We start from the raw sequence: 27,488 nt of genomic DNA, 5'->3' as shown, positions 1-27,488 counted from the left end.
TGAGCTCTGAATGCTTGGTGTACTTGTCATGAAAAATCCATCCTTGGTGTGACCAATACCAGTTCGTTTCATTTAAATTGATGTCAAATTGCAGTGAAATTCTAGTCTTCCAGGTACTAATAACAAATCTCTCAAGCCATTAGGAAATGTGAATTAGAACTTGAAGCTTTGGGTGCCACCTGTGTTTGGGGAAGAAAAAAAAAAAAAAAAAATCCTGAAAATCCTTTCAGTATTTTGTTTCAGCTTTTGACGCGTAACTTCTTTTTTGAAGATTTCGTAAAATGAACAAGCGTCTGGTTCCAAGAAGACCTCTGAGTGCCTCCCTGGGCCAGCTGAATGAGGTGGGCCTGCCTTCAGGAGCTATCCTCTCGGATGAAGGGGGAGTGGACTTGCCCAATAGGAAAACCTCTGCTCTGCCAAATGGAATTGTGTCAACAGGCAGCACAGTGACGCAGCTTATTTCTCGAGGGACTGAAACTCCTCTGAAGCCAGGGAAGATGGACCATCTGAGTAGCAGTGCCCCTGGATCCCCTCCTGACTTGTACGGGTCTTCCTAACTTGTTCAAAGTGCCGTGTGTAAATATGCTGTAGAAACAAAGAAAACCCATTCTCTAGGAAAGAAACAGAATGGTTTTCTTGTTGTTTTGTTTTGTAGTGGTAGAGTGCAGTAGAAAACTATAGCTAAAACTGTAAATTGCATTACATTCCTGATTGCTTATGCTTTAATTGGAAGAGATGATGCAAGTCTTCAGAAGGTGAAATATAGACAGAGTAACTGTGAACTGTATCAGCTCTTAATGGGCAATGTCATCTTTCTACTTCTTAGGCTGGAATCTGTCCCCAAGAGCTCTATTTCTGCCTTACCAGTGAACCCTCATCCTGTGCCTGCTCGGGCACCAACAGATCTGCCTTCAGTGTCTGTCACAAAACAGTTGCAAATGGTACCTCGTGGATCTCAGTTGTATACTACTCAGCAGGCAGATATCTTTTATCAAGATCATAGGGGAACTGCCCCACCGTTTGAGCCAGCACCCTACCAACAAGGTAAGTTTGAAGCCAACTCTTTATCTTTTGATTTACATGCCAGTTTTATTCTTTCTTCCCACCTTGGTGTTTGTTTATGGTTTCAAATTAGTTTTTTTGTATATTACAGAAACTTTAGGCATTAATGTGCTTATGGCATAGTACAATGGAAATGAATGTGTCAGGATGTTGTACAGGTGTGCTTTAGTGTATAAATGCAGTTGGTGAGTTACCTCCTGCCAGACTGCTTAGGTCTTGATTGAGGACTCTGTTTTGATTTGCTTTAGAGGTTTTTGTCCACTGTAGTAAGTCCTCCTTTCTTCAGTTTTTCCAAACAGTTGGCCAGGTCAGGAAATTAATATGGTAACCCTCAATTCAATTTGATCCAGGGAAAATGGAAAGTAATATCTAAGCAGCAGAGGGGTTTATTCTTGAGGGATAAAATAAGTACTTTAATGCAAGGTGTGTTAACATTTCAGAAATGTGTGCTCATGCATATGATGGGTAGAAATGAGTTAAATTAGAGAACAGCTGGGCACAAAAAATAATATTAAAAAAAAAAGTGAAAATAATGGGAAAGGAAAAGTAGAAGAAATAGGAGAAGTTGTATGTGTAAGGAGACCAAATGGAGAAAGAAAATATTGAAGGATATTTACAACAAACAAACAAACCCACAAACCTACAGCTATACTGAGATGGGGAATTAGTCTTGTCATGAAAGAAGAAACTGAAGAGAGAACTGAAATAAAGTGAAAATAATGTCATAGGAAAAGAAAGGATGTGACTAAAGGAAGTGGAAAGAAGCACCTCTAGAAAGGAGTGGTGGAAAGCATTTGGGGGAATAGGAAGCTTATATTTGATTTTTGCATGCCAGTGAAGATGTAAGTTACCCACAGAGTTGAATGTGCTCATAGTTAGTGATGTGCCCCCTGTCCATATACGTTTTTAAATTATCCAGAAATTCCAGATGAATTACCTGAAACATCCAGGTAACTAACAAATGTGATTTTTAGAGGTCTTTGGTGGTTCACAGTACTGAAATTTGCTTCTGCTTTTCAAGAGGTAGAATGAATATTTGAATAACTTTAAAAACCTCATCAATCCCTGTTTATGCAGGCAATGACTGATGTGTTGGGACAAACTGAGTTTTAGTTGCACAGATAGAGGCATACAAAATGATCTTCCTTTTGCTTTTAGCTCTCCTCTAGCTAAAAGCATTCATGAAAAAGAGAGACATCCTAGAGAATTAATTCTAGTTAGTTTGCTGTGGAACCTCTGGTGGGTTCGATCTCACTGCCTTTTGTTCAGCTACGGTAATCTTTACATCTTGCTGTCACTTGTGCTTTGGATCAAGTCCTGTTTCTTCAGGAGTTTCTGAAGCGGTTAATTCTTGGGTAGGAATACCTGTTAGACAGCGGTGGCAAACAATAAATGTGAATTAATTTACACCACTGTTCATGATACTTGTAAACTGCAGTGTTTGAGTCAACTCACGTTTATGAACAATTGTCATCATTACTTTCTGTATCTTGTTTGTCTTTTTCTTGCCTAAATTCAGGAGTTTACTATCCTCAAACCATGTCTCGCTTTGTGCGACCTCCTCCATCAGCTCCAGAACCTGGTCCACCTTATTTAGACCATTACTCACCCTACCTTCAGGATCGTGTGGTGAGCCCCCAGTACACACAGCCACAGCAATATCCTCCCATGGGACAGCCCATATATCCACCACACTACGACAGCCGCCGTGTGTACCCCCCTGTGCAGCCATACCAGCGAGAGGAGATGGGGACAGGGCTTCCTCGGACCATTGAAATTCCACAAGCAGCTGTACCCTCCTACGTACCTGAATCCAGGGACAGATACCCACAAACAGAGGGTTATTGCCCAGTGGCTCCACATCTCAGTCAGATCAGACCTTCCTGCCACCGGGTATGGTTTTCCTATTGTGTCTTTGAAGTTGTTCCCCAGAGAGAAAATACAAACTAGTTGAGAAATGGATTTTTTTTTTTTTTTTTCCCAGTAAGGTTGTGGTTTATATGAGGAATTAAAAAAAAAAAAAAAAAAAAAGGAGATTTTGGTGAAGCTGATGAAAAATGATGTTAGTGTGTAAAAAAAAAAAAAAAAAAAAAAAAAAAAAAAAAAAGGCAGCTTGCTTCTTAGAGCTTGAAGAATATAAGTACTGTAATTTTCCATTTCTTGCAATATAGAGCTGCCATCCCTTGCTTGGATAAAACATTTTCTAAATTAGTAATTTAGTATGTTAATGCTTCAGAAGTTTTGTAATGTATTTCTGTCTTAATTTCAGCCTCATCCCAGCCTGGATGAACTGCACCGACGAAGGAAAGAGATTATGGCACAGTTAGAGGAGAGGAAGGTTATTTCCCCACCTCCTTTTGCACCTTCTCCAACCTTGCCTCATCCTTTTCATTCAGAAGAGGTAAGCATATTTTTACTTGTGAGTATGATTAGAAAATATTGTAGAGGTATTTTTGTGTATGTGTGCTGACAAGTGACAATAACAAGAAAATTAGAACAGTACTGTGTTGAAAAATGTTGTGGAGATAATCTTGTATTGCAGGTGGGAAGCCCTTGTAGTATGATCTCCAATATGGCTGGCTATTCTGTGATCTACCACTGATCTGAAATGATCTGCTCTAGGTGCCACCAAGAGAATTAGATCAAGCCATTATTAATTGAGGTTGTCAAACTTCAAGTCACTAAACTTGGCTTCATTCATTCCCGACCAGTTTTGAGTTGCCTAACGGTTTGACAGAGATGTGGGGCTTTTTTGGTATTGTTTGTTTTTTGAACCAAGGTTAATATATCACTCTCATACTGAGCAAGTGAACAGTTGGCACTGGAATTGTTACCAGGCAATCAAGATTTGATATGTCTTCTGCCTATTGTGGCCCAACTCCAAATGGATTCAATTAAAAAAAAATAATAATAATAACAATGAATTCTGATGGTGTTTTTTTTTAAGTTCAGTGCTGTTGAGCTAATCAGTTGTGACTGTGAAGCTGCATCTTCTCCTTACTGACAGAACCAGATCTTTGTTTTTGTGCAGTACTTAGATGAAGACCTGAAGGTAGCTGGGAAATACAAAGGAAATGACTACAGCCAGTACTCTCCCTGGTCCTGTGACACCATCGGCTCCTACATTGGAACCAAAGATGCAAAACCCAAAGATGTTGTGGCAGCAAGGAGTGTGGAGATGGCGGTATGTAGGGATTAGGGGAACGCTGAAGGAAGGTTAATGCTTCTCCAGGCTGGGGGACTCTTTGCTCTCCAGGTTGATGGCAGTACTTATGATGGACTTTCCAGCTCAAAAATGCATCATAGTGAAAGAATGTATTTGCAAGTGAACAGAGTGCTCTGCTTTTGAGGTTATAAACAATCTGCATTACTGTTTTTAAATTCTTGATATAGATGCAGGCTAACCACTCTGCCATGGTTCTTTATGCTTACTTGAAATCTAAAAATAACAAGCTGCCTGCAGAGTCAATTAGACACATCCATCTGTTGCTTCTTTTACTTCTCTCTGTAACAGGGAGATACCATAAGTTTGTGCTGTCAATTCCATTTATGGTAATTGTGACTGCTGTCAACAGTATCATTAGATTCTATTAGAAAGATTTTCTGAGATGTCACGACCACAAGAATGCTCTAAATTTGCTTGAAATTTTTCGAAAGAAGTGTAGTGATGACACTTGATTGATTCGTCTCAAGAACAGCTTCTAACTCCTTGCTCTGCATATTCAGTTCTTCACTGATGCTGTGACTGGATATGATGTTACTTCATGCAGCTGTGTTTTTCTAGATCACTTCTGCAAAAAGAAAGGGGCAGAGCTACTGGGGGGTCACTACTGGGAGATGTGAGTGTAGGAAAAAACCTGATTCTGAAGTAACACCACTGTTCTATTTCTTCCTAACATTTCTGAAGAAGTATAGTGGTAGCCCATGGAAGTAGAAATGCCTGCACATCTTGAAGGGACATGTCTGTTTTGCCTGAGGGACTATTTTAGAGATGCTGAAAATACACAGTGCTGGATTTTCTTGATTTGGCTCTGTGACTTTTGCTGCTTTAACTCCTCATCACTCAGTAAAAAGAAGCAAATGAAAAGAATTGGTGTTATCATCTAGCAGACTTGAGATGAAAATGTCAGGCTTTTTTTAGAATCCCGATGCCTAATGCCTCTTTCAGCACTTTAAATTTTTTTAGTTTTCAGCTCAGCTGTGATTTCTATTGTCATCTCTTTATTAATGTCAGTTTCCAGCAATCCACTCCTCACTGAAAGCTTGCAGAGTTTTAATTTTGGGCTGTTACGAAGTGATTTTAAAATTTTGACTTCTGTCTGGTCATTTGTGGCCCATAAGAGAGTTGAGTATTAACCTCAGTTAGAAACCTGAGTGTTCCAAACAGTACTACTGCTTAAAGAAAAATCTGACTACGGAGAGATGTATTATACATGTCCAAGTAAGTGTTTTACTGCCTGATTCCAGTTCTGCAGGCTGTTAGATGATAAAGGCCTTAACCCTGGGCTTCAGAGGCATTCCTTTTGGACTGTGGAAGGAGTATGTATTCCTCAGTGATGCCTACTGATCTCCTCCTTGATTTTATTCTCCAGTTCTTCACTGCTTGTCCCATTAAACTTTCTCTGTCTTCCATTGGCTGCTGCTCTCTTCTCTCGATTTGCTCTGTTGGCAACTGTTTCACACTGGTGATAGTGGTGAACATCTTAAGCTAGACTATTAATGATATGTGAACAAAAAGCAGTGGAGATATAAACTGCAAAACAAAAAGACTATTTGAAGGATGAAGAAACAGAATAGGAGGGCGCCTTACTGTACTGGTACCAGCTTGTTTAAAACGAGTGTGGTTTTGCTCTTTTCTGATTAAATTCTTCTTCCCATCTCTTGTCCAGAACGTGGATAGTAAAGCCATGCGTGACCAACGATTAGACATGCAGAGAAGAGCAGCAGAGACTGGTGATGATGACCTCATTCCATTTGGAGACCGACCAACTGTGTCGAGATTTGGGGCTATCTCTCGTACTTCCAAAGCGATGTACCAGAATTCTGGTCCCATTCAGGCCATGGCGGTTCAGGGAGCTTCCACCAAATCAATCATTTCAGGTATGCACGTGCTCTGGGATTTTGATGGTTGTCGCTGTTTTCTTCAGTGCTACGGTATAGTACAAACTGAAGACAGCCTCTGAACTTCTTTCTTGCCTCAGAACTATAGTTAAGGTTTATGTTATGACTGTAAAATAACTATTAGAGCTATGGCAGACTGAGAAACCCAGATAAAAAGGCTGCATCTTCCTGTTCCAAGGACAGATTTGTTCACACACAGAATGTGCATTGGTAACTTGTTGACACTGATATGGGAAAATTAATTTGTTCTGCTGGTCCCTCTGAGATGAGGTCACTTTTAAATCTGTTGCAGCAGAATCTAGAAATTAGCTGTTTTCTCAGGTATGAGTTAGCTGAATGATTTAAGTGATAATTTTGTAGGATTGCAATATGATTTGTTTTGCTTGTTTGCTGGCAGACTACAGTCCTTACGGAACTCATGGTGGCTGGGGAGGCTCTCCATATTCTCCCCATCAGAATATACCTTCTCAGGGACGTTTCAATGACAGGTAGAAGTGTTTTACATTTTTTTTTTTCTTCTGCCTTTTTCTAAGATCTTCCTTTTTATCTCTTTCCTTCTGTACCAGCTCAATTATTATTATTATTTTTTTAATCTCCTTCCTTCTCACTGTTTTTCTGATCCCAAAGGGAGAGACTGTCCATGTCAGATGTGGCTGGTCATGGAAAACAGTTGCCCTCAGCTGAGCGGGAGCAGCAACTGCGCATGGAGCTGCAGCAAGTAGACCATCAGATTAGCCAGCAGACACAAATGAGAGGGCTAGAGGTTGGTACCAGCATTTGTAAGAGTGATGAGAAGTGGTAGGGAGAGAGAGATGAAGCTAACTTTTCATATGGAGCTGCTTTTTGTATGTTGATGACCCTTTTCTCTGTAATAATACCCAGTATCAATATTTAATTCTCTGATGATAGATATTAGGACTGTGGTAGAAGTATAAACTTCTTTGCTTAGCAGCAGAAACTTCCAGGACTTTGCATTAAGCAAATCAACACCATACTTGAATCTGCACTCTGTGCTCGTTCATGTTTGCTTTCATTATCTCTCTCACTCCCCCTCTCTGGTCACCTGTTCACTCAGAGGCAAACTTCTTTTTTGAAGTGGCTGTTTGTTTCTCTTGGCTCCACTGGCACTGAAAATGTCTGATTTTGTGTGCAGACAGCTGTGTGACCTTCATCTGTTTCATGTTTGGCTTTGTGTTGTACCTGTTTTTTCCTAAATAGCACAAGCCACTGAAGTGAAAATTAACTATTAAGTACAGTTAGCTGAACAAATTAAAGCTTAATATTTTGTCTCCTTTTAGAAGAAATGTTGTCACTTGCAACATAAAGAAATATGGCAGTCTGCATTTGTAAAGGAATTAATGAGCTGAAATTTTTGTTTGTATTTTGTGAGATTGAAATAGAAGGAGAAATATCAGGGCATAATGAAGCAGGGGATATAGCAAATCTTTTGGTTTTTTTCTTTTTTTTGTTTCATTTTCATAATACATTGAGGGGGGGAAATCAGTAAACATTCTGTCTTCAGAAAATGCTAGAAGACTATTCTAGGTTCCTCGGCAACTACTCGTATCAGTTGTATTTGCAGGAGGAATTTCTGTAAGTAGTGAGTGGTTAGCAGCTTCTACTGAAGCTATGGCTATGTGAGAACTTGTGTTAAGTCAGAAGGATTATTGCTGATTTGTCATAATAGCTGACAAATTTGAAGTGGCAGCAGCAGTTACAAGTAGGGTGTATTTTTTTAGACACTTGAAACGTAACTTGTGTTCTTGTGCTCTTGTTTGGGAACAAGAGAAGAGATTGTTTAAAATTTTGCATGTCTACTTTTGCCATAATGGAAGAGTATTGGAAAGTTTTCAAAAACCTTGAGCGGCCTGCCTCTCCTCCTCATTGTTACTGCAGTTGTGTCAGTGTTAAATCCTATATAGTTGAGTTTGAACTTCGATTTTATCATAATTTGGATTTGTTGGAACTCATGAGTTATTGTGAGTAACAGCATCCTCAAGTTGTAAGTATTTGTAATACAGGAAGCTTTATAATTTCCTGTTACCAGGTTGTCACAGTCACTAAAATTCAAGTCTGAGCATAAATAACTAGATTTTGCTGCTTTTTTTTGTCAACTTAATGAGCACTTCTACTTGTAGACCAGCCATATGCTTGGCTGTGAGTAGATGGTGCAGTTCTCTGTGTCTAAATGCAGAGCACAAACTCACAGAACTTGTTCCCAGATGTTAAGAGATTTTTGGAGTGGCTGACATGGTTACTGCTTTTTCCTTGGCTGCTGGTAACCTGTGACTACAGTCTTCTGACCCTCTCTGTTCCCGTGCTCCCTTATCTGGGTCTGTAGAGAATGACATATTATACCATTATTTTATATACTGAACTCTAATGTAGTGGTGTGATAAATTCTACACTGTAAAACAAAGCAGCAGGTTTATGTATCTGCTCTTACCTTTTCTCAACAGGTAGCTCACAAAAGAGTTTTTGCTCTTGTGCTTTACCTTACTTTCAGGAAGGGAGAGGCATGCAGGGAATATCCATGCAAATTTGTTACAGTAAAAGGTATTTAACACTTGAAAAATGAAAAGATATGCCTGTATGTAGAAGAGATGTTTGAAGTTGCACTGAAATATAATTATTTCAGATGGGACCTTGTTAAGCATGGAGTGAGAAGGCCTTGGTTTTACAAATAAGCAATACTCCAGAGTTATGGCCTAGTGCCCTTTTTGTGCTTGGTGTGCCATGTGCTCAGTTGTGTATGTGCTTGGCTTTATGCATTTAGGCTGTTAGTAACAGGCTGCTGTTGCAGAGGGAGGCGACTACCCTGGCAGGCCAACCACAGCCCCCACCCCCACCTCCCAAGTGGCCTGGGATGATCTCAAGTGAACAGCTGAGCTTGGAGCTACACCAGGTGGAAAGGGAAATTGGGAAGAGAACCCGGGAGCTGAGCATGGTGAGTGCTGTGGGGCTGGGAGGCAGAGAGGTGGAGTGGAGGGCTGTGTAGCTGCCTGCAGCCCTTTCACCCCAGCAAAATGGCTCTCTGCTGGCTGCCAACAGCTGGAGTCACCCATCTCCCTCTTCACCTCTTGATTCTTCAAAACCTCCAGAGAAGTTTTGTGATTCTTTGTAAAGGATTTGAATTTGAGCCACTTTAAAATACTCTGCTTTTGTTTTGTTGCTGTTTGAAAATAAGCGTGGCACTGGATTTGTTGAAAATATGAATTGTCTCCAAGATCACTGTGCTGTGAGTTGTGTAAATCACTTTAGTGCAGAAAACATCTCCTGCAGGTGTAGGCTAGTGTTCAGTGGTCTGTGTGCTGTTACAGTCTGTGGTCCTTGCGTGTTGTTACAAGAATTATCCCTTCCTTTCAGAAAGTACTGCATCCTGAGATGATGAGAGTATCTTACTGAGTCTCTTTTCTTGTCTCATGGCTTCTGTGGGCTATACTTTGCAACTCCTGTTTACAGGCTTTCATCATTGATCCCAAAGTCTCAAGGTCTTTTAACACCATGTTAATGAGTTATTTCTTCTCTCCCCCCCCTTTTTTTTTTTTTAAAGGAAAGCCAGTCTTCACTGGATATAAAAAACAAACTGGGCACCACTAAACAGACAGAAAATGGACAGTTAGAACCACAAAGCAAGGTTCCAGCTGAGGACCTCGCACTGGCATTCAGGTAACATGAATACTACAAGCTTTCTTTGCACAACGGAGGAATGGCTTAATTGGGGTCAGACTGTTACCCCGATAAACATAAACAATAAATAAATACTCCTTGCCTCATGTTTCTGATATGGAAGCAACTGCTAGGAAAAGATTGTACAAATCGAGTTTTTATAGTGCAAGTGTGAATTAAGGGCCATTTCAGCTGCTGGGTAGCTAGCTGTACAGTAGTTAACACAGCAGAAAAACTGCTGTACTTTTCAGACCAGAAGTCCATCTAGTCAATATTGGATGATTAATAGGGAGGAGTGGGAAATGCACAGTGAGAGTAGAAGAAATCTTTATCTGCTGATTTAGTTTCAAAGAAATGTTCCAGATGTGAGGGGGAAGTTATTCCATCCTGGTAGAGTTTGTAATGTGAGTGTTGTCTTGGAAGATGCATAGCTTTGAAACCAAGTTCATTTTTATTAGAAGACAGTAATTTTTTTCGATGTAGATTCTAGAATTAGTTTGATACTCAGCTGAAATAAGTTGTTGGCTGGCAGTGCTGGGGAATCTACAGTGACTGTTTTCATTGGCTGCAAGTATCTGCAGATATTCAGATGTTTTCAGAACAGCTCAAATGCTGCAGGTGCATCGTTGAGTCAAGACTATGGTACTTCATGCAGGTGGTTTGGAATCTGCATTTTTATTCTGAAAGTGTATTTATTCAAAAAATGCGTCCTTTTCAGTAGTTTATGAAGTCCACACTTCTTATAGCCACTCTTAGCTCTCCTTTGCACCATTAGACTAAGACCTCTGAAGGGGAAGCTATTTCGGTTGCTATTTTAGTACAAAACTCTGAAAGTAATGAAATTGAAGCAACTTCCATACATCCATGCATGTTAAATATTCTAGAATGAAGTGTGTACCATGCAGAACTTACCTAGAATACTAAAGGCATTTGGTTTTGTTTGTTTTCGTATAGTCTTATGTGGTCTTGATGAGATCTGAAGTGTAGCAGACAGCCTATTCATTGTACATGGCTCGTGTTTACACATGTTCAGAACTGCTTATTGAGGTGCTACAACAAGTATTGAAATCCTTTCACTTAAACTTTCAAAGCTCAGTAATTACTCCTCTTCATCTCATCGCCTTTCTCCTCACAACTTTTCCAGCAGCGATGTTCCAAATGGATCAGCCTTGACACAAGAAAACATCAGCCTCCTGTCAAACAAGGCAGCATCTCTCAGCCTGTCAGAGGACCCGGAGGGAGGAGGAGACAACCAAGACTCCCAGAGAATGGGTGTTACACCCACATCTGCTCCGTGAAGTGAGGCCAGTGTACCCCAGAGTTCCTGTCGCTGGGGTGTTGGTAGCTTCCGTCACGTTTTATTCCAGGAGTGATTGGAGAAACCCAGTAGCAGAGCAGCAGGTCCAGAGGCAATGTGCACAAACACAAATACTAGAAACAAATCCTGCACATAGTTCACATTAACGCATTTTTTAATTAAAAAAAAAATGAAAATTAGCAGTATCTGCAAGCAATTCAAATTAAATTTGTTTTTGTTCTGTGAATGAACTTTATTTTAATAACTTCGGACGCCTTGGGTCCCAGGGCTTAAAAAAATAAGATATTATATATATACTCTGTTTGATTAATTGTATGATCTTAATGAAGTAGGTTTTTTCTTTTTTTTTTTTTTTTGGTATTATTACATACCCAGTGCGTAATTCCTTATCACTTCAATTTCTCGACAAATATAACAACCTGGCCACTTCCTTTGTATGATTTAAAGGTAAACAAGGAACGTGGGCTGTAGAGTAGCTCTGAATTGCAGTGTCAGAAGATGTGCAGCGAATTAAATTCGTAGAACAATTTCTCCCCTTGTTGGTAGGAGCTGAGCCCAGCTTTTGCGAGACTTATTCTCGTTTAAGTAATTTTAAGTTTAAACGTGACAAAATCTTTTTCAGTGCAACAGATGCAGGCAGAAATGTAAGCTTCTGCACAGCGTGTGTGATAAGAACAAGAACAAATGATATGTCCAACATTCATTGTTTTTATTTGAAGATTGCTGTCCTGGTGGGTTTTTTTGGTGGAGTTCAGCAGAACGCAGGCAGCTGAGGCTCACAGTAGAGAGGCTGAACTATCCAGTCAAGATTGTGCAGCATTAGTGAGGCAAGGTCTCTAGAAATAGCAAGGAGGGAGAATATAAGGCTGTGCAGTTGCTGGAAGGATGTTAACTGCAGATGAACTGCTGAACTGTATTTGGTCACCCAGCGTTTGGTTTTGCTTGGTTGTTTTTCCCACTCTCATTATGCTTTAAAATAAGCTTGCCCAAAGTGCATACAGTGAGGTTAATGCAGAGGGACTCACTGACCTCTCTGCTTTCTGAAACAGGTCTTTTATGTGCACTTCCCTCTCAGCAATTCTTGCCTTTGTTATTTCTTCATTGTTATTTTATTATTAAACATATAATAATTTCTTCTATGACCTGATTATTTTTTTCTGTTCAGTGGCACGTCAGGTATTTACTGTGATGCTGTTTTGAGTGCCTTTCACTGACAGAGATGGTCATCTTTGATTTGTGCACATCAGCAATGGTTGTCTCTCAAAAACAGAGGAGGATTGTTTGTTCTCTTGTGAAGCTCCCATTGTTTAGGTCTGTGTGTCACAGACCTCAGAATCAATTTGTGGTTTGTCTGTCACTGCTGCACTGAATCCTTCCCAGATGCCTATTTAAAGGAGAAAAGCTGCATCAAAAATTCCACTTCAGGTGCAGCACTGATCCTATCAGTCATAGTGAAAAGCAAATTTGGTTTGAGACCTAGCGTGCTGCTTCTACTAGATGCTTTGTAAGCATGAGTTGGAGGAACCGTGAGCCTTTCTAGATCTGTTTTCTTTAAAGAAACAAGGGACTTGTTCTTGCTGCACATTTTTTGACTTTATTGGCATGCACTAGGGTGAGACCCTGTATATGAAGAACTTTATAGAGGTTGATTTTTGAAGTGCTGCTCCCTCTGCACCTTCTTGGCCTGTTATTTTCTTTCTGGGTTAGACTACTAAATCAGAAAGCACTGGTTATGTAATAAATTACTGCATTGCTTTGGTTGGGTAAAGCAAGAGTTAATAATTTTCTTGTTTGTTTGTTTGTTTTTTCCTTAACTTTAACTCCTGCTGAGGTCATAGCAACCTTGGGCTAAGCTTTGCATTCATCATACTGTTAAATAAAACAAAATATGGGGGGTGGGAGGGGATACAGTCCCACTATTGCCTACCAGTAGGAGAGTCCAAACAGAAGACTCTTTTGAGTAGCAATTATTTAATTTGCCCAGTCAAGGCACCGCGTTTGTATACTATTTCACATTGAATTTGATTATGCCCTACAGACCTGGCTGGTCAAGGATTTGATACACATATTGGCTTGGGATTCGAGCTTTCTTTTTTATTTAAATAAAAATTTATATATAAATATATATATACATATATACATAGTTATATCTGTATATATATTGGGTATGTTTTAAGAATTTTTTCGCATGAGCGCAGCTGTTGTGATCAGATATCTGGGAGGTAGAAGCACTGAGTGAAAATAAAGGCATTTTTCAGCACACACCCACGTTTCTCCATATCTTCACGCATATTTATTTTGCTCTTAGTTGAGCTTTAGCCTCTTAACTGCTAGGAGTAGTTTTAAAGCATGCTTTTATTTTTTAAACCCCTCTTAACTTTTGGCAAAGAACCATCTTGGCGCTACAACTTTGCCAGCCCCCATCCATCCACATCTCCTCGCAGCACAGCCGTTCCCTTGGCACTGAGCAGAGCTAGGCTGATGCAGTTTAGAGCCTGGTAGGTCTGTTCCTCCCTTCTCTGCTCAGCATGGTGAAGGGCTACGTGTTCCCTGGCAGTGTGCTTGGCAGCCAGCTGACACAGCACGGCGCTGTGTCCTCCCATTCCCGAGCGCAGAGCTCCACCATCAGGTCAGCCTGCTCTTCCTTGGTTTTAATTAGTGTCCTTCTTCCTGCTGTGTCTTTATCAGCACAGGGAGCTCGTTTTTGTTGAGATGATTAGTGCAATATTCTCACCTAGGAGGACAAGCCCAGAAGGTATCTTTTGTTTACTGCAATATTTTTTTAATATGAACTGAATTTTCAAAAACGGTTCTGTTTGGAACTACAGATTCCTTTTCAACACTAGTAAGAAAATCTGGAGGAGCAGAGAACTTTGTTTTACCTTTTATTGGTTCTGCCAGCTAGTTTTCCTTTCCTCGTTAGGAATTACTCCCTCTTTTCTCTTTGCTTTTGCTCCTTGGAGGTTAGCATTAAATCTTTCAGATTGCCTCTGCTGGCCTACATATAGCAAATGCTTCCAAAAGGTGGATTAGAAGGGAGACCTTCCTGTTGTTGCTTCTCCTGTGTCCTGTTCTCCGTGCTGTACTTTGTGCGTGGTGTCCTTGTTGTGATCAGTGTGTCCAGGTGAATGGCCTCTTCGCCTAGTATTATAGTTTGGCTTGTTAAATAGTTTGTTTAATATCTACCAGCAATATTGATTTCTGTTATTTCCCCCCTCCTCTCGCCCTTTCCTTGGTTCTCTGGAAAAGCTTAGTTGATGAAACAGTCAAACAGCAATGTATAGTGCATGCTTTTAATTCTTTCTGAAAGCTGCACCTAAAACGTTTGCTTTTTATGAAAAAAACTGGGAGAGGAGGTACTTATACATACAGTGAAGGCACTGACAGTTACAGTATGTAACCAGAGAGTGAAAATTCCTGGAGCAACTCTGTACCCCATCATGGCCCCAGTTGTACAGGAATACTGTGCACCTCCATGAAGCTGGTCTGATCTGTAAAGCAGTTTAGTCCTCCCACTAGAGCAAGAAGAAATGGTATTACAGTGGTGTTAAGAGCACCATTTTGTAGGTAGGTTGGATTTCTCCTGCAATAGACACCTTTGGACAGTTGTTGATACCTGAGTTTCAGCTTCAGCATGGACAACCCCCCCTCTTCCTCCAGGAATGGTGGTAGGTTAAGCTTCAGTATGTCAGTGATTCAGCCAGTGTAGAAGTGATGTTGGTTTATTCTGTAACATCACTATCTTTCTTCTCTTAGAAACATCACTGCATCCTTTCCTATGCCCTAGTTCTCTATATAGGAGAAATCTATACTTATTTGCCCCTTTTATATGTTACTGTATCCTGTCCCATTTTAGAATAGCACTTTTTTCCTTATTATCAGAGCACCTTTCAAAACCTGGAGTACTGTTGTCCCTTTCTTTCCCTCAATTTCTTTTCTGTCTTGTTTCCTTCGAGCCTTCTTCTCTGCCTCTTGTCCATACCTTCTTGTCCATACCTTCCTTTCTTTCCTTCTTGGCTTGCCCATTCACCCTCCCTGATTGTGTAACAGTGACAGCTTGCTGCCTCAAAACAGAGCATTCAAATGAATTCGCTTAGCCAATAACTTCTGTGAAGTTGCCTTTTCTAATGGTGTTATTACTCAGTGATGCACAAATGTGATATTGCCCCTACTGGTAGGCAAACGAGGGATCTGTATAAACATGGTAAACTGCTGTTTTTCTTTAAAGGAGAGCCAAAGACTTGTGCTTTACATTTTTTTTTTTCCTGGTGTAGCCATTTGATTGTCAAATCTTTGTAGGGTTCTGTGAGTTGACTGTATTATCCTAATAGAAATTTTAAAATCTTAACAGTTGTCAAGCCTTATCCATGCATTGTATTGTGGAAAATCATTCCATGTAGTCATACAAATTGCGATGTACTGAGATGTATCTGGGGTATTCTGACACGTTTTGTCTCTCCTGTGCTCTCCCAGCTGCTCGAGTGGCTCATTTAGAGAGGGAGAAGAAACAGAAATTTTATATAATTGAAGAAGCCTTGTCTTAGTTTAAATTGACTTGAATACTGATTTGAATTATCTTCATTTGCAGTAAAAGATAAATTTGTGCTACAAATGCGACTATTGAGCCCTTTGGAACTGAAAAGATGCATCAAACTAGCATTAAATCAGATGAATAAGAAGCAAACTCATACGACTACCTTGTCTCATGACAGCAAGAAAGGCAAAATCCTTTTAGAAAGGACTAGGAAGGAGGCTTTTCACTGACAGAAGTAAAAGTTCACTTGCATTTCCCTTCCTTGATCTAACTTAAATTCTTGCAGACTGTACTCAGGTTTTTGGGTTCAGAGAGAAATCTGTGAGAAGCCTGACTCCTTGCTGCCATTTCCACTTACAATCTGAACTATAAAGAAGCAAACTCCAGGATAGTTTCCTGTAGGACTGCAGTATAAACTAGCTATTTCACACCTACTTGTATGGTCCAACAAATTCAGCGCTAATAGTCAGGAGGCTCAGCAGCAGAAGTGCTGACTCATCTTCCCTGTTCTAAAGTGAGAAACAAAGAAAACCCATATCAGCAGTGTGCAAGTTCTGTGTGTGTCCACGTGCATATGGAGTATTTGTGGTCTTAGAATAGCTAGAAGGAACACAGAGCAAGGCTGGCTGTTTTTATGATTTCACTGCCATGTTCAGATTTGGTCATTCTTCATTTTTACAGAACATCACCTCCTACTCTGAGCTAAAAAACAAACAAACAAACACATCAAGTGTGTCAGCAGCTTAACCTTTTGTATGACAACAGATCAATTTCCCTGGATGGAAAAAAAGGAAGCACAGTTCTTGAGTTGTCCAAAAAGGAATTTAGACGTGAATTAGAAAGACCATCTGCCTTGCATAAAGTCTGAATTTGAGGAGGGCGAAGTCAGACCTTGGTGCTAGAAGTTGGACGGCTGCTGCTTGCAGTACCTGAGCACGCAGTCTGCGTAGCACAGATTGATCTCTTCCTCAGATCAAACATAGCTTGGAATGTCAAACGCTGCACTGGGGATTCTGTTTTCCACACTCAGCTGTTATCAAGTGCATTAACTCCTACTGAAAGGAGGAAGAAAGAGGCTGGAGAGTAAATCAGCTCAAGTTCTGTAAGTAAGCAATTTGGGGGAACGTTATCCCAGCCAAGTCCCCTTACCTAGTTAATAAATGGTCTTTATTGTGTAGGAGGAAGTTCAGTGTTGTCACAGTCTGCGAGGCACTTCTGGTGATGCAGGTAGGGTCTTGATTAGCAGGGAGAGGAGAACAGACTTAATACTGATTTTATTTTTTTTTTTTATGGCAAGAGTAACATCACGTGGTGGAAACTCTGAACGCTATTATAAGTTAAGAGGGTGCAGTTTTTTCTGAAAATTCCTAATAAAAAGAGCATATGGGAATTTGGATTTTTCTGCATCCTCTTCTTTCTACGTCAGAAACATCCCAGTCATTAGAAGCTTAACATCTGTGACCACAGTAATCAAAATTGGATGTCTTGTAGTTTAGTAACATAAATAATTAACCATTTTTCCCAGTCAATCTTTGCAATTTCAGTGAGTTGGTGTATGATTTTAGTGCAGATTGCCAAGTGTTCAGCGTTTTGGGCAGTTTAGGTGCCTAGCTGCATCCGGCACAGTTTGAATGTTTTCCTACTCCAGGAAACAAGAGAGCTCTAGGAAAACACAATATCAGCTTCAGGTTAAGGAAACACAGTCTTGAGAAAAACAGAAGTAACAGGTGGTGCAGTGTCTCTGAAAAAAACGCAACGCATCACAGGTAATGGGATTGCGTATGAAATGTGAATGGGAGAAAATATATGTGTAAGGAAAAAAAAAAAGAAAAACCAACCTTGTGGAGTCTTTGATGTTTAAGAAATGATTTGCTTCTTTGTACTGTTAAATGGATTTATGATAGTTCTGTGGCAGGCAGTACTCACAAGTCTTTGGCATCCAAACCAGATTGTGTACTGGATGAATCCCACAACTGGACGTGTGCACTGACCTCTTGATTTCCAGCTTTTTAAAATAAAACTTGGTAGCAGCACTTTAGAAATGTATGAAGCAACAGAGTGAAAACCCTGTTTGCAGCACAGCTGCTACACAGTTTCCAATTGGCCCCTTTTATCCGCAGCCCCTTCTGCAGGAAGCTGCTGTTATGGGCCAACCCAGCACACCAAATGGCTTGGATTTTCCTAATTGTAAGGAGCTCCCATTCCCCCTTCGGCCTTTGCTTGCTGTGTAAGCAGCCTCTGTGCTAAGAGGAGCTTTCCTTGAAGTCAGCTTAGCAACTGTGCTGTAGCTTGATTATTTTCCCCATTTTCTACACCCAGTAACACAGTGTCAGGAGCTCCTTCCTCATTGTATTTGTTGCTATGGGGAGGAAGAGGTGAGGCAAAACACGCTTGAGAAGAGAGGAAGAATTACAGGATGGTCAGTGCAACAACTCCCAGCTCCTCTTGGAAATACCTGCTTCCAGTTGTGGGATTTCTCTATAGGTGACTTTTTTTCTCTTGCTTTTGTAAGCCTAGGTGTTGTTTTTTTTTTGTTTTTTTTTTTGATCTTGTTAGTTCTGTACCAGTCTCCCCGAGACATACTGCAGTCATTATCACCTTTTTGGGTGGAGTTTATTTTTTGGTTTGTTTGGTTTTTTAAATAACTTTTTAACATTGGTGCATATATGCTTGGGATAGAGCTCATGTAATTTTCCAATCGTATTGATTGTATGTGATTGTGCCCTGCAGAGGTATATTTAACAAAAAATAAAAAGGATAGTCTAGGTAATAAAGGAGACCATGAGATTTGTTGAGTCAGGTTATGAACTATTTCTTGAATTTATTTAGGATTTTGGATAAGTGAGATTTCTTGTCTGCTGTTCTCATAAGTCAAAGCTGAACAGAGCGTCATTATTCCCATTTGTTGAGCTGGTTCTTTTCTGGCTTTTTTCCTCCCCCTGTTTTTCTTTCTTTCCTGCTTCGCTTTCCCATTGAAAAATAATAATTCTTAAGCTTTATGTGGATGGCTGACTGTTGGAGTGATTTTGTGAATATGTATTGTGTGTAACTATCGGAACGCTTTCAATAGGAGTAGAGATGAAGTAGAGCATATGAGAAGAATTCCATAAAGTGAATTCTTTGCAAGTTCAGGGGAAGCTGGAAGCCTTGTACACACACTGAGCCTGCAAGGCACTGCGATTCCTCTCCTTGAAGCATGAGATGCTTTCCTGCCTTTTGGGAAAACCCAGATGACAAAAGGAGTAGAAGAGGTCACTGTATCTGACTGCCTTTACTCCTGCAATAGACTTTTTATGGTGGGAAGAACAGCCTGCCAGGTATTGTGCTGCAGTAGGACGGAGCGGGCTGAAGGAGGCAAAAGGCAAGGGAGGTCCAGAGGTCTGAAAGGCAGTGTTTGTCTCCCTGTTTCTTCCTTAAACTACAGAGCCTACGGTGTCACTTGTGTTAAAGAGCAAGGAAGCGGAGACCTATCGCGTGTGCATGATGGTGACATAGAAAAAGCCATATGTTGAAATGCTGTTTCCTTTCCTCTCTTCACTTTGCTTTTCTCCCTGTTCAGGCTGGCTCAGTCTCACCTTGCTTTCACACAGTGTCTGAGAGTCCTTTGAGTTGCAGATCCAACAAACACTTGAACCGGTGGAAAGGTGGTGATTCACTACTTGGTCTGTAAATAGATGGAAGTGTCTACAAGGTCTTATCTGCTTTTCTGTCGGCATTTATATTAAATGATAAATTAATGGAGAACACTGAAACATCTCTCATTTTCTGTCTCGGGTGAATGTGCATTCCTCTGGGCTCTGGGTGTGCTGTCCTAATGGTGTATGGGTTCAGACCAAGGTGTTGGTTCTCCTTGGGATTGGGGCATGAGAGATGCTGAATGGCAGAGAAGCAGCTGCTTCTGTGGGCTGTCTGTTCTCTGCCTGCCTGCAAGCCAGGTCGCTCCTTCCAACAAGAAAGGATGTTCAAAATAACCCATTTTGCTAATTGACTGGAGGTCCAGCATGCAGTGAGCACCAAATGCTGTCCTCACTGCCTGTAGGGCAGTCACACAGCTGGCGTCTCACTGGGTCACTTGAGACATTCAGTTCCTATAAAGAGAGTTGTATTTGGTGAGTAGTCATGTGGAAACTGGGTGTTTCTGCAGGCAATGGTTCCCTTTCTCATTTTCCCCACTGGTCCGAGGGCTCCAGGATGTTCAGGTACACTAAAAACCAGCTTGAATTTCTGTGGAAGTTGGCTTGTAAAAAAAGATATGAATTGCTGCAGAGTCTGATCGAAGGAAGCGAATGGTGAGTTTTGGGGAAACCTGCCATTTTTTCTCTGGCCTCCTCAGGGGTGGCTCTGCCCAGCCATCAGTGCTGAGCTGTTGGTTTGAGCTGAACCCGCAATAAATTGCCACTTACCTACTGCACTCAAGACAGGTATTTATCAGCTCCCCTGTGGGGGATGGTTTGGGCAGCTGATGGATCCCTTCAGCCCTACGCTGGGTTTGGGAATAAATACTTAGAGGGAGCCCCCAGCTTGCCATCTTCTTGCATTCTGCAATTAGCCTCGCCGCTAATAGGCCACCATCATAAAGGAGTTGTTCCCACGCTCTGTTTTAGACATTCTGCCTTGGTTTGCAGTGAGTGCATAGCTGCAGTGCTGCTGTGCCTCATCACACTGGTGAGACTTCATTCCCATAGCTTGAGCTGTGTGGGATGTGCAGAACACAGTGGGTGCCTGCTCCTGTTTCACGTGGCATAGAGCTACTACTCCTCAGCACTGGATGAAGAGCTCCTGCTTGGGTGCAGCACACTGCTGTGCTGGGAGCAGAGAACAGCTGATGCCTTCTGAAGGCTCTGGGGCTGTGAGCGGATCTCACCTCGGTGGTTTCACCAGCGCTGCTGGGAGCACTGTGAGCAGCACAGCTGAGCCCTTCCTGCAGTGCACTGCTCGCCTTGAGTTGCTGGGTGCTGCTCAGAGGGCACCGTGTGGCTTCTGTGCTCACTTTGGACAAAGACAGCGCTGCTGTAGGATGGGTGAGAGCAAGAACTGACGTGTTGGGCACAGCCCGTTTTCAGGTGGTGCTTATGGCTCTGGGCTGTAACACAGCCTTGCTTTGCAGGCCCTCCTCTGCAGCCCAGGAACACAAGAGCTGCTTCTGAGAGCTGCATTTTGCTGAGCGATGAGGTACCAGAGTGAGGTTCACAGACACCTCAGGGGCTGGGATTTAGTGACCTCCTGAAAACTTTTTCACGAGCAGTTAATTTTTTTATTGTCAAGAAAGGAAGGCACCTAGCGTTTGTAAGGGGTAGGTGGTCAAACTTTCCCTTGTCAGATTGAACTTTAAAACCTCTTTCAAGCCAAACATTGCTTTTTTGTTTTCCTGCTCTTTGTTTAACCTTCTGCAGCGGTCATCAGCCTTTGGCCCCAGCATCCTGCCCCCATCCTACCCGCTGCTGGAGCCCAGTGTGGAGCTGCTCTGGGAGCCTAGGGCTTGAGCACTGCCTGTCCTCCTGGGGATCTGCATTTACATCCAGAACACAGGAGGCTGGAGGCACCAGGCCGGGTAAGAGAAACCACTTCTGCTAATGCTTCGTTTTTAACCAAATCACAGCTCCGTTTGCCTATTGAAGGAACTCAGGCTGCTGCTGCTCTGGACGTGGGGCTTCTGCTCAGGGCATGGGGAGCTTAGAACATCACAGTTCCCATCGAGGAGCAATTTGTGCCCAGCTCACTGATGGACTGTGCTTCATCTTACTTCTTTTTGGCACTGCTTCATGCTGTGGCGAGCACTTTGCAGGCTGGCTTGTCCTGGGTGAGCACCAACCCCAGCCCGGCTGTGTAGGAGCAGCGCCGGTCTGCTCTGCACTGGTCTGGGGGAGGGAAGCTGTAGGGAAGGGTTTTCTTTTGATCTCTAATCAGATTGGGCTGCTGGGCTCAGAGGAGTGCTGCAGGACTGCGGCGGCAGGTAGCGGGGGTGAGTGCAGCGTTTGTTGCGGGATGAACACAGTGCTGGGGGGGACACGTGGGCTGTGCTGGCTGCAGCCTGGCTCTGGGATTGGGGGTCCCCAGATTTGCACAGAGCCCTCTGGTTTTTAGCTGAATCAGCAACTTGTTCCTTGGTTTTCTGTGCTTCTCACAGAGGTGACTGAAGCAGGACGGCCAAGCCCTTCCCCCTTTGTGTGCTCTTCCTTGCCAGTAACCCTTCCCAGGCAGCCATTTGCTGTAATACTTTTGGACTCCCTCCAGCTGATGCGTGGAGTGTGGACAGTATGAAAGGGAGGCCCGAGGAGCTGCTGGGGGAGCAGGGCAGCTCCCAGCCAGCAGTACGGCACGCAGCCCTGTGGGTCTTGTGTTCCCCTCCTGCTGTGTGTGTGTGTGCACTGGGTATGCTGGGGGGCTGGGTTGGCCCAAGGATTCAGATTGAAGAGGCTAAGAGTGTAAATCTCACATTCCCTCCAAACAGATGGAACCTAAAGCCAGGACAGGCTGTGGGATGCTCAGCACCAACCGCAGGGCATGCAGTGCAGTGGTATGGGGCTGAGCTCCCTCCCCTACAGGAGCTGGAAGTAGGGGACGGTGGCACTTCCTGCAGTGCTCCCGACTGCCCGAGTGCTTCCCTTCCTCCTGCCCACTGTGGTGCTTGCAGGGTCAGTCTATTTGATTCCCAGAACTTTCAGGCTTTGCGTTTTGTGCTGCTGCAGCTGTTCCATGCATCTGTCCTTCATATTCTTGCAACAGTATGTTTGCTTTTACCACTCAGAGTGGCCGTGTTCTGAGCAAAAGCATCTTGTTGTGCACGTCCTCTTGCAGTGCTTGCTGCTGCACTAACAGTGTGCTGGAGAGGGCCCCCAAGGCTCGGTACAACCCCAGTGCCAAATGAGGTAATTTCTGCTTTCATGGAAGAGCTGCAGCCCAGATGAAGTCACAGACTGATCTGGGTTGGCAGACCATCCAGCCATTGCACAAGAACATGGGCAGGGAGTTGTGAAAGAGCCCAGAGCTCCCCCGCATCACCCTGTGCTGCCCTGCTGGGTGCTGGCAGCTCCTGCGGTCATTAAAAGAAACCTTCAGTTTTGCCACTGATGGGGCAGCACGAGGTGACTGCAGTGGTGGGCACACGGTGTCTTTCCTCATCCCTGCCCCCAGAGGAGCCATGGGAACATGAGCAAACCCATCGGGAGTTACACAGAGGACATCTCTAGGCTGCAGCGTTTATCAGCCCTAGGATGCCCAGTAATGTGCTGTTGGGCTGGCGGGATGTGTATCCCCTGCTTGAGCTTCCTGCTGTAATTAGAACAGCGCAAGGCTGAGGCGGGCCTGAAAGCACAGCTGGAAATTGAAAGGGCAGAAGGACTCGGGGGAAGGAAGGAAACAGAGCTGGAGAAGGAGGTTTCCCCAGGAAAAAGGGAAGGAAACCATCCAAAGCACTGTGTCTGAGGGCGCTCCTCTACTGAGCTTGGGGCACGGAGCTCTTCCCCAGGAGGGAGCAGGGCAGGGTCTGTACAAAGCAAAAATGTGAATGCAGTGCAGAGCGGACTTTGACAACTTCCCCACAGAGCGACAAGAGCTTTGGTCTGTGTGTTTTTGCACCAGCTTGTTAGGGCTGCTTTAAAAAAGGGCACCCGTGGCTGTAGGAAAGCACTGTTTTCATTGTGCTATTCCTAAAAGCAGGGTGTGCTGCCCTGCTGGGGCTGTCCCGGTCCGTCCCACAGCTGCACTACAGAAGGGTGATGGGAGAGGACCATGAGGGTCCCGATGCCCCAGTGCTGGCTGGGCTGGGGGCACTGGGGGCTCCCTGGGCATGCTGGCACACACTCAGCAAACTCTCTGCTTCCAGGACAATGCATCTCTTCATGGTGTGTCTCTTCGGCCTCTGGGGCATGGCTGCCCCTGTACGCTATGCCGTGGAAGACATTTGCACTGCGAAGCCCCGCGACATCCCAGTGAATCCCATCTGCATCTACCGCAACCCTGAGAAGAAGCCCCAGGAAAGCGAGGTGCTGGAGCCGGGGAAGGGCAGGATCCCGGAGTTCACCAACCCCCGTGTCTGGGAGCTGTCCAGAGCCAACTCGCGCTTCGCCGTCGTCTTTTACAAGCACCTGGCCGACTCCAAGGACAACGAGGAGAACATCTTCCTGTCTCCTCTCAGCATTTCCACAGCCTTTGCCATGACCAAGCTCGGGGCGTGCGGTGACACCCTGCAGCAGCTCATGGAGGTCGGTGGCATTTCCTCAGCCTTCCCTGTAGCTGCTACTGGGGCCTGGAAGGCTGTGGAGTTGGCTGCTGGGAGCTGCCTGGTTAGGGCAGCTGGCATGAGAGAGAATGCTTTTATTTAAACAGCCCTCGGGTGGGACACAGGAGGCTGCTTAGGCCTCAGCTCATTTGGGTCCTGGCTCTGCAAGGGGTCACCAAAACCTTGAGGCATGCCTTCCACTGTGGGCAGCCTCTGCTGTGAGACAGGAACCCTTCTCTCCCTGGGCCGTGCTCCTAACACTCTCCTTTTCCCTACAGAAGGGCTGGTAACACCCACTTTTGCCTCTCATAGGAAGTGGTGCCACAGATAATGAGCAATGTGCTATGGGATTTTCTGTGCCTGAAGCCTTAAGCTGGATAGGAGCTGACAAATTGGAGCTATCCTTCCAGCTGACAGCTAGGAACAGAATAGAAAAAAATCACTGTGCTGCTGCAATCTACCCTCAAAGCAATAGCCACATACTTGAAAACAGATAACGAGTACCAGAATTACTCAACAGACCATGAGAGTTACTCCTGGGAAGGAGCAGCCTTTGGCATTCTCACAGGATTAGAGCAAACCCTACAAGTCCTCCCATGGCCTGCACTGACCCAAGAGCTGCATCTGGCCCCATCAGTTCCATGCCCACCTGGTGCGGGGCTCTCGCTGGGGAAAGGCCAGGGTGCTGTTGATTCAGGAAAGGGTCAGGTTGCATATCAGGAGTAGGTTCTGCACCAGTGCGTGGTTGGCACTGGAACAGCCTCCCCAAGGCAGTGGGCACAGTTCTGAGCTGCCGGAGTTCAAGAAGCGTCTGGACAATGCTCTTGGACACAGGGTCTGAGTTTTGGGTGGTCCTGTGTGGAGCCAGGAGTTGGTCCCAATGGTCCTTTTGAGTCCCTTCCAACTTGGGATATTCTGTGGTTCTGTTATTCTAAGGCTGTGCCTTAGGGGATGAGCGGAGGGCAAGAGCTTCATCACCACTTGCTTTGGGAGCACAGGAGCTTGCTGATGGATTCCTTCTTGCTCTTTGGCCCCTCCAGGTCTTCCAGTTTGACACTATTTCAGAGAAGACATCTGACCAAGTCCACTTCTTCTTTGCCAAGCTCAACTGCCGTCTTTACAAGAAAGCCAACAAGTCATCAGAGCTAATATCAGCAAACCGTCTCTTCGGAGAGAAATCCTTGGTCTTCAATGAGACTTACCAGAACATTAGTGAAATAGTTTACGGAGCTAAACTCTGGCCGTTGAACTTCAAAGTGAGTTTGAACTGCTTGAGATTCCTAGTTTGTTTGTTTTTTCCTGCCTGCCCTGCTTTTGCTGCATCCCCATCCCCTGCTGCAGGGAGTGCCACGCTCAGCACAGGGAACACTGGTGAAGACAGACAGGAGCACGGGATGCAGCTTCCTCCTGTCCCAGCTCTGTAACCACAGTCACTTCCCAGCTTCTCCTTTCTAAACGGCGCAGTGCGGTGTCCTCCCTTTGGAGGTCTTTATAACCCTTGACTTAAGCTATTTTGGTCTCATCCTTCAGGAGAAGCCAGAGCTTTCCAGGCAGATCATAAATGAGTGGGTAGCCAATAAGACGGAGAGGCGCATTACAGAAGTGATCCCAGAAAAAGGTATCGATGAGCTCACTGTCTTGGTCCTGGTCAACACCATTTATTTTAAGGTACGGCTAACAAAGCTGGAGAGCAGCCATTTTCTCAGGGGCAGCGATGTTGCTCATGTTTGTTTTTGCCCTCATCATCTCCCTGTCAGGGGCACTGGAAGTCGCAGTTCCCAGCTCCAAACACGAGATTGGATTTATTTCACAAAGCCAACGGTGAGATCTGCAAGGTCCCCATCATGTACCAGGAGTCCAGGTTCCGCCATGCGTTCATCCAGGAGGACAAAGTCCAGGTGCTGGAGCTGCCTTACAAAGGGGACGACATCACCATGGTGCTGGTCCTGCCCAAAGCTGGCACGCCGCTGGTGGAGGTGGAGCAAGAGCTGACATCAGACAAGCTGCAGGACTGGATCAACTCTATGACGGAGGTCTCCCTTACTGTCTCCCTGCCACGCTTCCGCATCGAGGACAGCTTCAGCGTCAAGGAGAAGCTGAGAAAAATGGGGCTGGAAGATCTTTTCAGTCCAGAAAACGCCAAGCTGCCAGGTGAGGTGTGGAGATGGGGGCAACCTACCTGTGAGGAAAAGAACACTGAGCACGTTTAAGTGATGCTGCACCACTGAGGGACTTGGCACTCAGCCCTTACTGTGGGCACACAGCCCTGCTTAAGCTCTGAGGGCGCGGGAGTTGAGCAGTCCACTGCAGTTGGTGGAGGATATCCTCGTTTTAGGGCAGATGTGCCTGCTGGGTCTGAATGCTGTCCGTGAAGGGAGGGATTGTTTTGCATCTTGAGCTCCTGTCTCAAAATATGGTTTTGATTTCCTTGTTTTGTTGTTCTGGGTTTCAGGTATAGTTGCAGAGAGCCGTACGGACCTGTATGTATCTGAGGCTTTCCACAAAGCCTTCCTTGAGGTAAGCTTCATTCTGTCCCAGGATGTGTTTTGCTCTTTATTTTTTAAAAGCATGAAGCATAAAAGGAAAAATGTAAAAGACTGTGGCTCTAACACAGGTTGTCCCCACAAGGAGACACTGAAGCACAGTGCATCCTCGTGCTTCAAATCGGTGGGGAGGGAGGGAGAGCCCTCTAAATGCTGCATAACGCCTGTGTTTTAATTCCTCCTCCTCTTCTGGTTGGTAGGTGAATGAAGAAGGCAGTGAGGCGTCAGCAGCGACATCTGTTCTTATCTCTGGCCGTTCCTTCCCCATGAACAGAGTTATCTTTGAGGCCAACAGGCCCTTCTTGCTCTTCATACGGGAAGCCGCCCTCAACACCATAATATTCATGGGCAGAATATCTGACCCTTGCTCCTAAAGGCTGTCCGAGCCTCACCTCTCCCCTCCCTGCCCCTGGGAAAGGGGTAGTAGGGCACTGCCATGCAGCCCAGGTTGTGCTGGGGTGGCTGTATTACTGTTTGGTGCCAGCTGCAGGGAGGGGCCGTCCTTCTTCTGCTCCAACCGTCATTCAAAGGAAGCTGATTTATTAATTTTTTTTCCCTGGCACTGGTATTCTCATGGCAGCCAGACCAGTATCACTGGCATTCTTGCATCCAACCCCTCCTCCCTCTCAGGCATCGAACTGTAACTCTGATCCCCCAGTATGTTAAAGCCTATAGATCTGTATGGAATAAACACATCTCTGAATGGACGCTTTTCACTAAGTCACTTCCCAGGCTTAAACTTCCCTTTCTCGATGAACATGCCTTTTCCCACACTCCTTAGTTGCAGCAGCAGCAGCAGCCAAGCAACCAGTGCTGGGCCAGGGCCATCTTCTGCAGCTCTGCAGCGTACAGCTGGTGGGTGGATGAGCTGCCAAGCACCGGAGCTCTGCTTCCAGCAGCCCTGCTGTGCCCAAGTGCTGAACTAGTGAAAGCCTCACCATGGCTGTTCAGGCTGTTTGTCTGAGTAGTGAACTTTAAACGAGCTCTGAGAAATCTGCATTTACGGCCAGAGTTTAAAAT

General features: G+C 44.1%; 2 protein-coding genes across 14 annotated transcripts in view; both read left to right on the top strand.

Moving 5' to 3' along the window:
- The window catches only part of RC3H1 (ring finger and CCCH-type domains 1), a 57,448-nt gene extending 38,970 nt beyond the window's left edge, over positions 1-18,478 (top strand). For 2 of the 11 annotated variants that reach the window (XM_085231708.1, XM_085231705.1), the window contains exons 10-20: positions 272-541; positions 827-1,044; positions 2,582-2,955; positions 3,332-3,463; positions 4,076-4,246; positions 5,952-6,162; positions 6,581-6,671; positions 6,811-6,946; positions 8,960-9,130; positions 9,737-9,852; positions 10,997-15,518. In XM_085231708.1, the coding sequence (XP_085087834.1) occupies positions 272-541; positions 827-1,044; positions 2,582-2,955; positions 3,332-3,463; positions 4,076-4,246; positions 5,952-6,162; positions 6,581-6,671; positions 6,811-6,946; positions 8,960-9,130; positions 9,737-9,852; positions 10,997-11,150 (2,044 nt within the window). In that variant the 3' untranslated portion in view covers positions 11,151-15,518. Of the gene's footprint in view, positions 1-271; positions 542-826; positions 1,045-2,581; positions 2,956-3,331; positions 3,464-4,075; positions 4,247-5,951; positions 6,163-6,580; positions 6,672-6,810; positions 6,947-8,959; positions 9,131-9,736; positions 9,853-10,996 lie in introns of all 11 variants that reach the window. The other 9 variants (XM_085231706.1, XM_085231707.1, XM_085231710.1 and 6 more) reach the window with 9 other exon arrangements.
- Positions 18,051-27,175, top strand: SERPINC1 (serpin family C member 1). Of its 3 annotated transcripts, XM_010715820.4 has the most exons (8): positions 18,051-18,188; positions 21,098-21,255; positions 23,530-23,908; positions 24,966-25,181; positions 25,456-25,593; positions 25,683-26,076; positions 26,378-26,442; positions 26,669-27,175. In XM_010715820.4, exons 3-8 carry the CDS (start codon positions 23,534-23,536, stop codon positions 26,840-26,842), a joined length of 1,362 nt encoding a protein of 453 aa, XP_010714122.1. In that variant the 5' UTR covers positions 18,051-18,188; positions 21,098-21,255; positions 23,530-23,533; the 3' UTR covers positions 26,843-27,175. The 3 variants fall into 3 exon arrangements, with proteins under 3 accessions (XP_010714122.1, XP_085087845.1, XP_085087844.1); XM_085231719.1 differs by lacking the exons at positions 18,051-18,188; positions 21,098-21,255 and adding an exon at positions 22,453-22,573; XM_085231718.1 differs by lacking the exons at positions 18,051-18,188; positions 21,098-21,255 and having other exon boundaries at positions 23,408-23,908.
- Positions 27,176-27,488: the final 313 nt, after the last annotated feature.

The sequence above is a fragment of the Meleagris gallopavo genome, chromosome 10 (assembly GCF_905368555.1).
Source record: "Meleagris gallopavo chromosome 10, MGAL_WU_HG_1.1, whole genome shotgun sequence".
Classification (NCBI taxonomy): Eukaryota; Metazoa; Chordata; class Aves; order Galliformes; family Phasianidae; genus Meleagris; species Meleagris gallopavo.
This window is presented reverse-complemented; position numbering and strand designations above follow the sequence as displayed.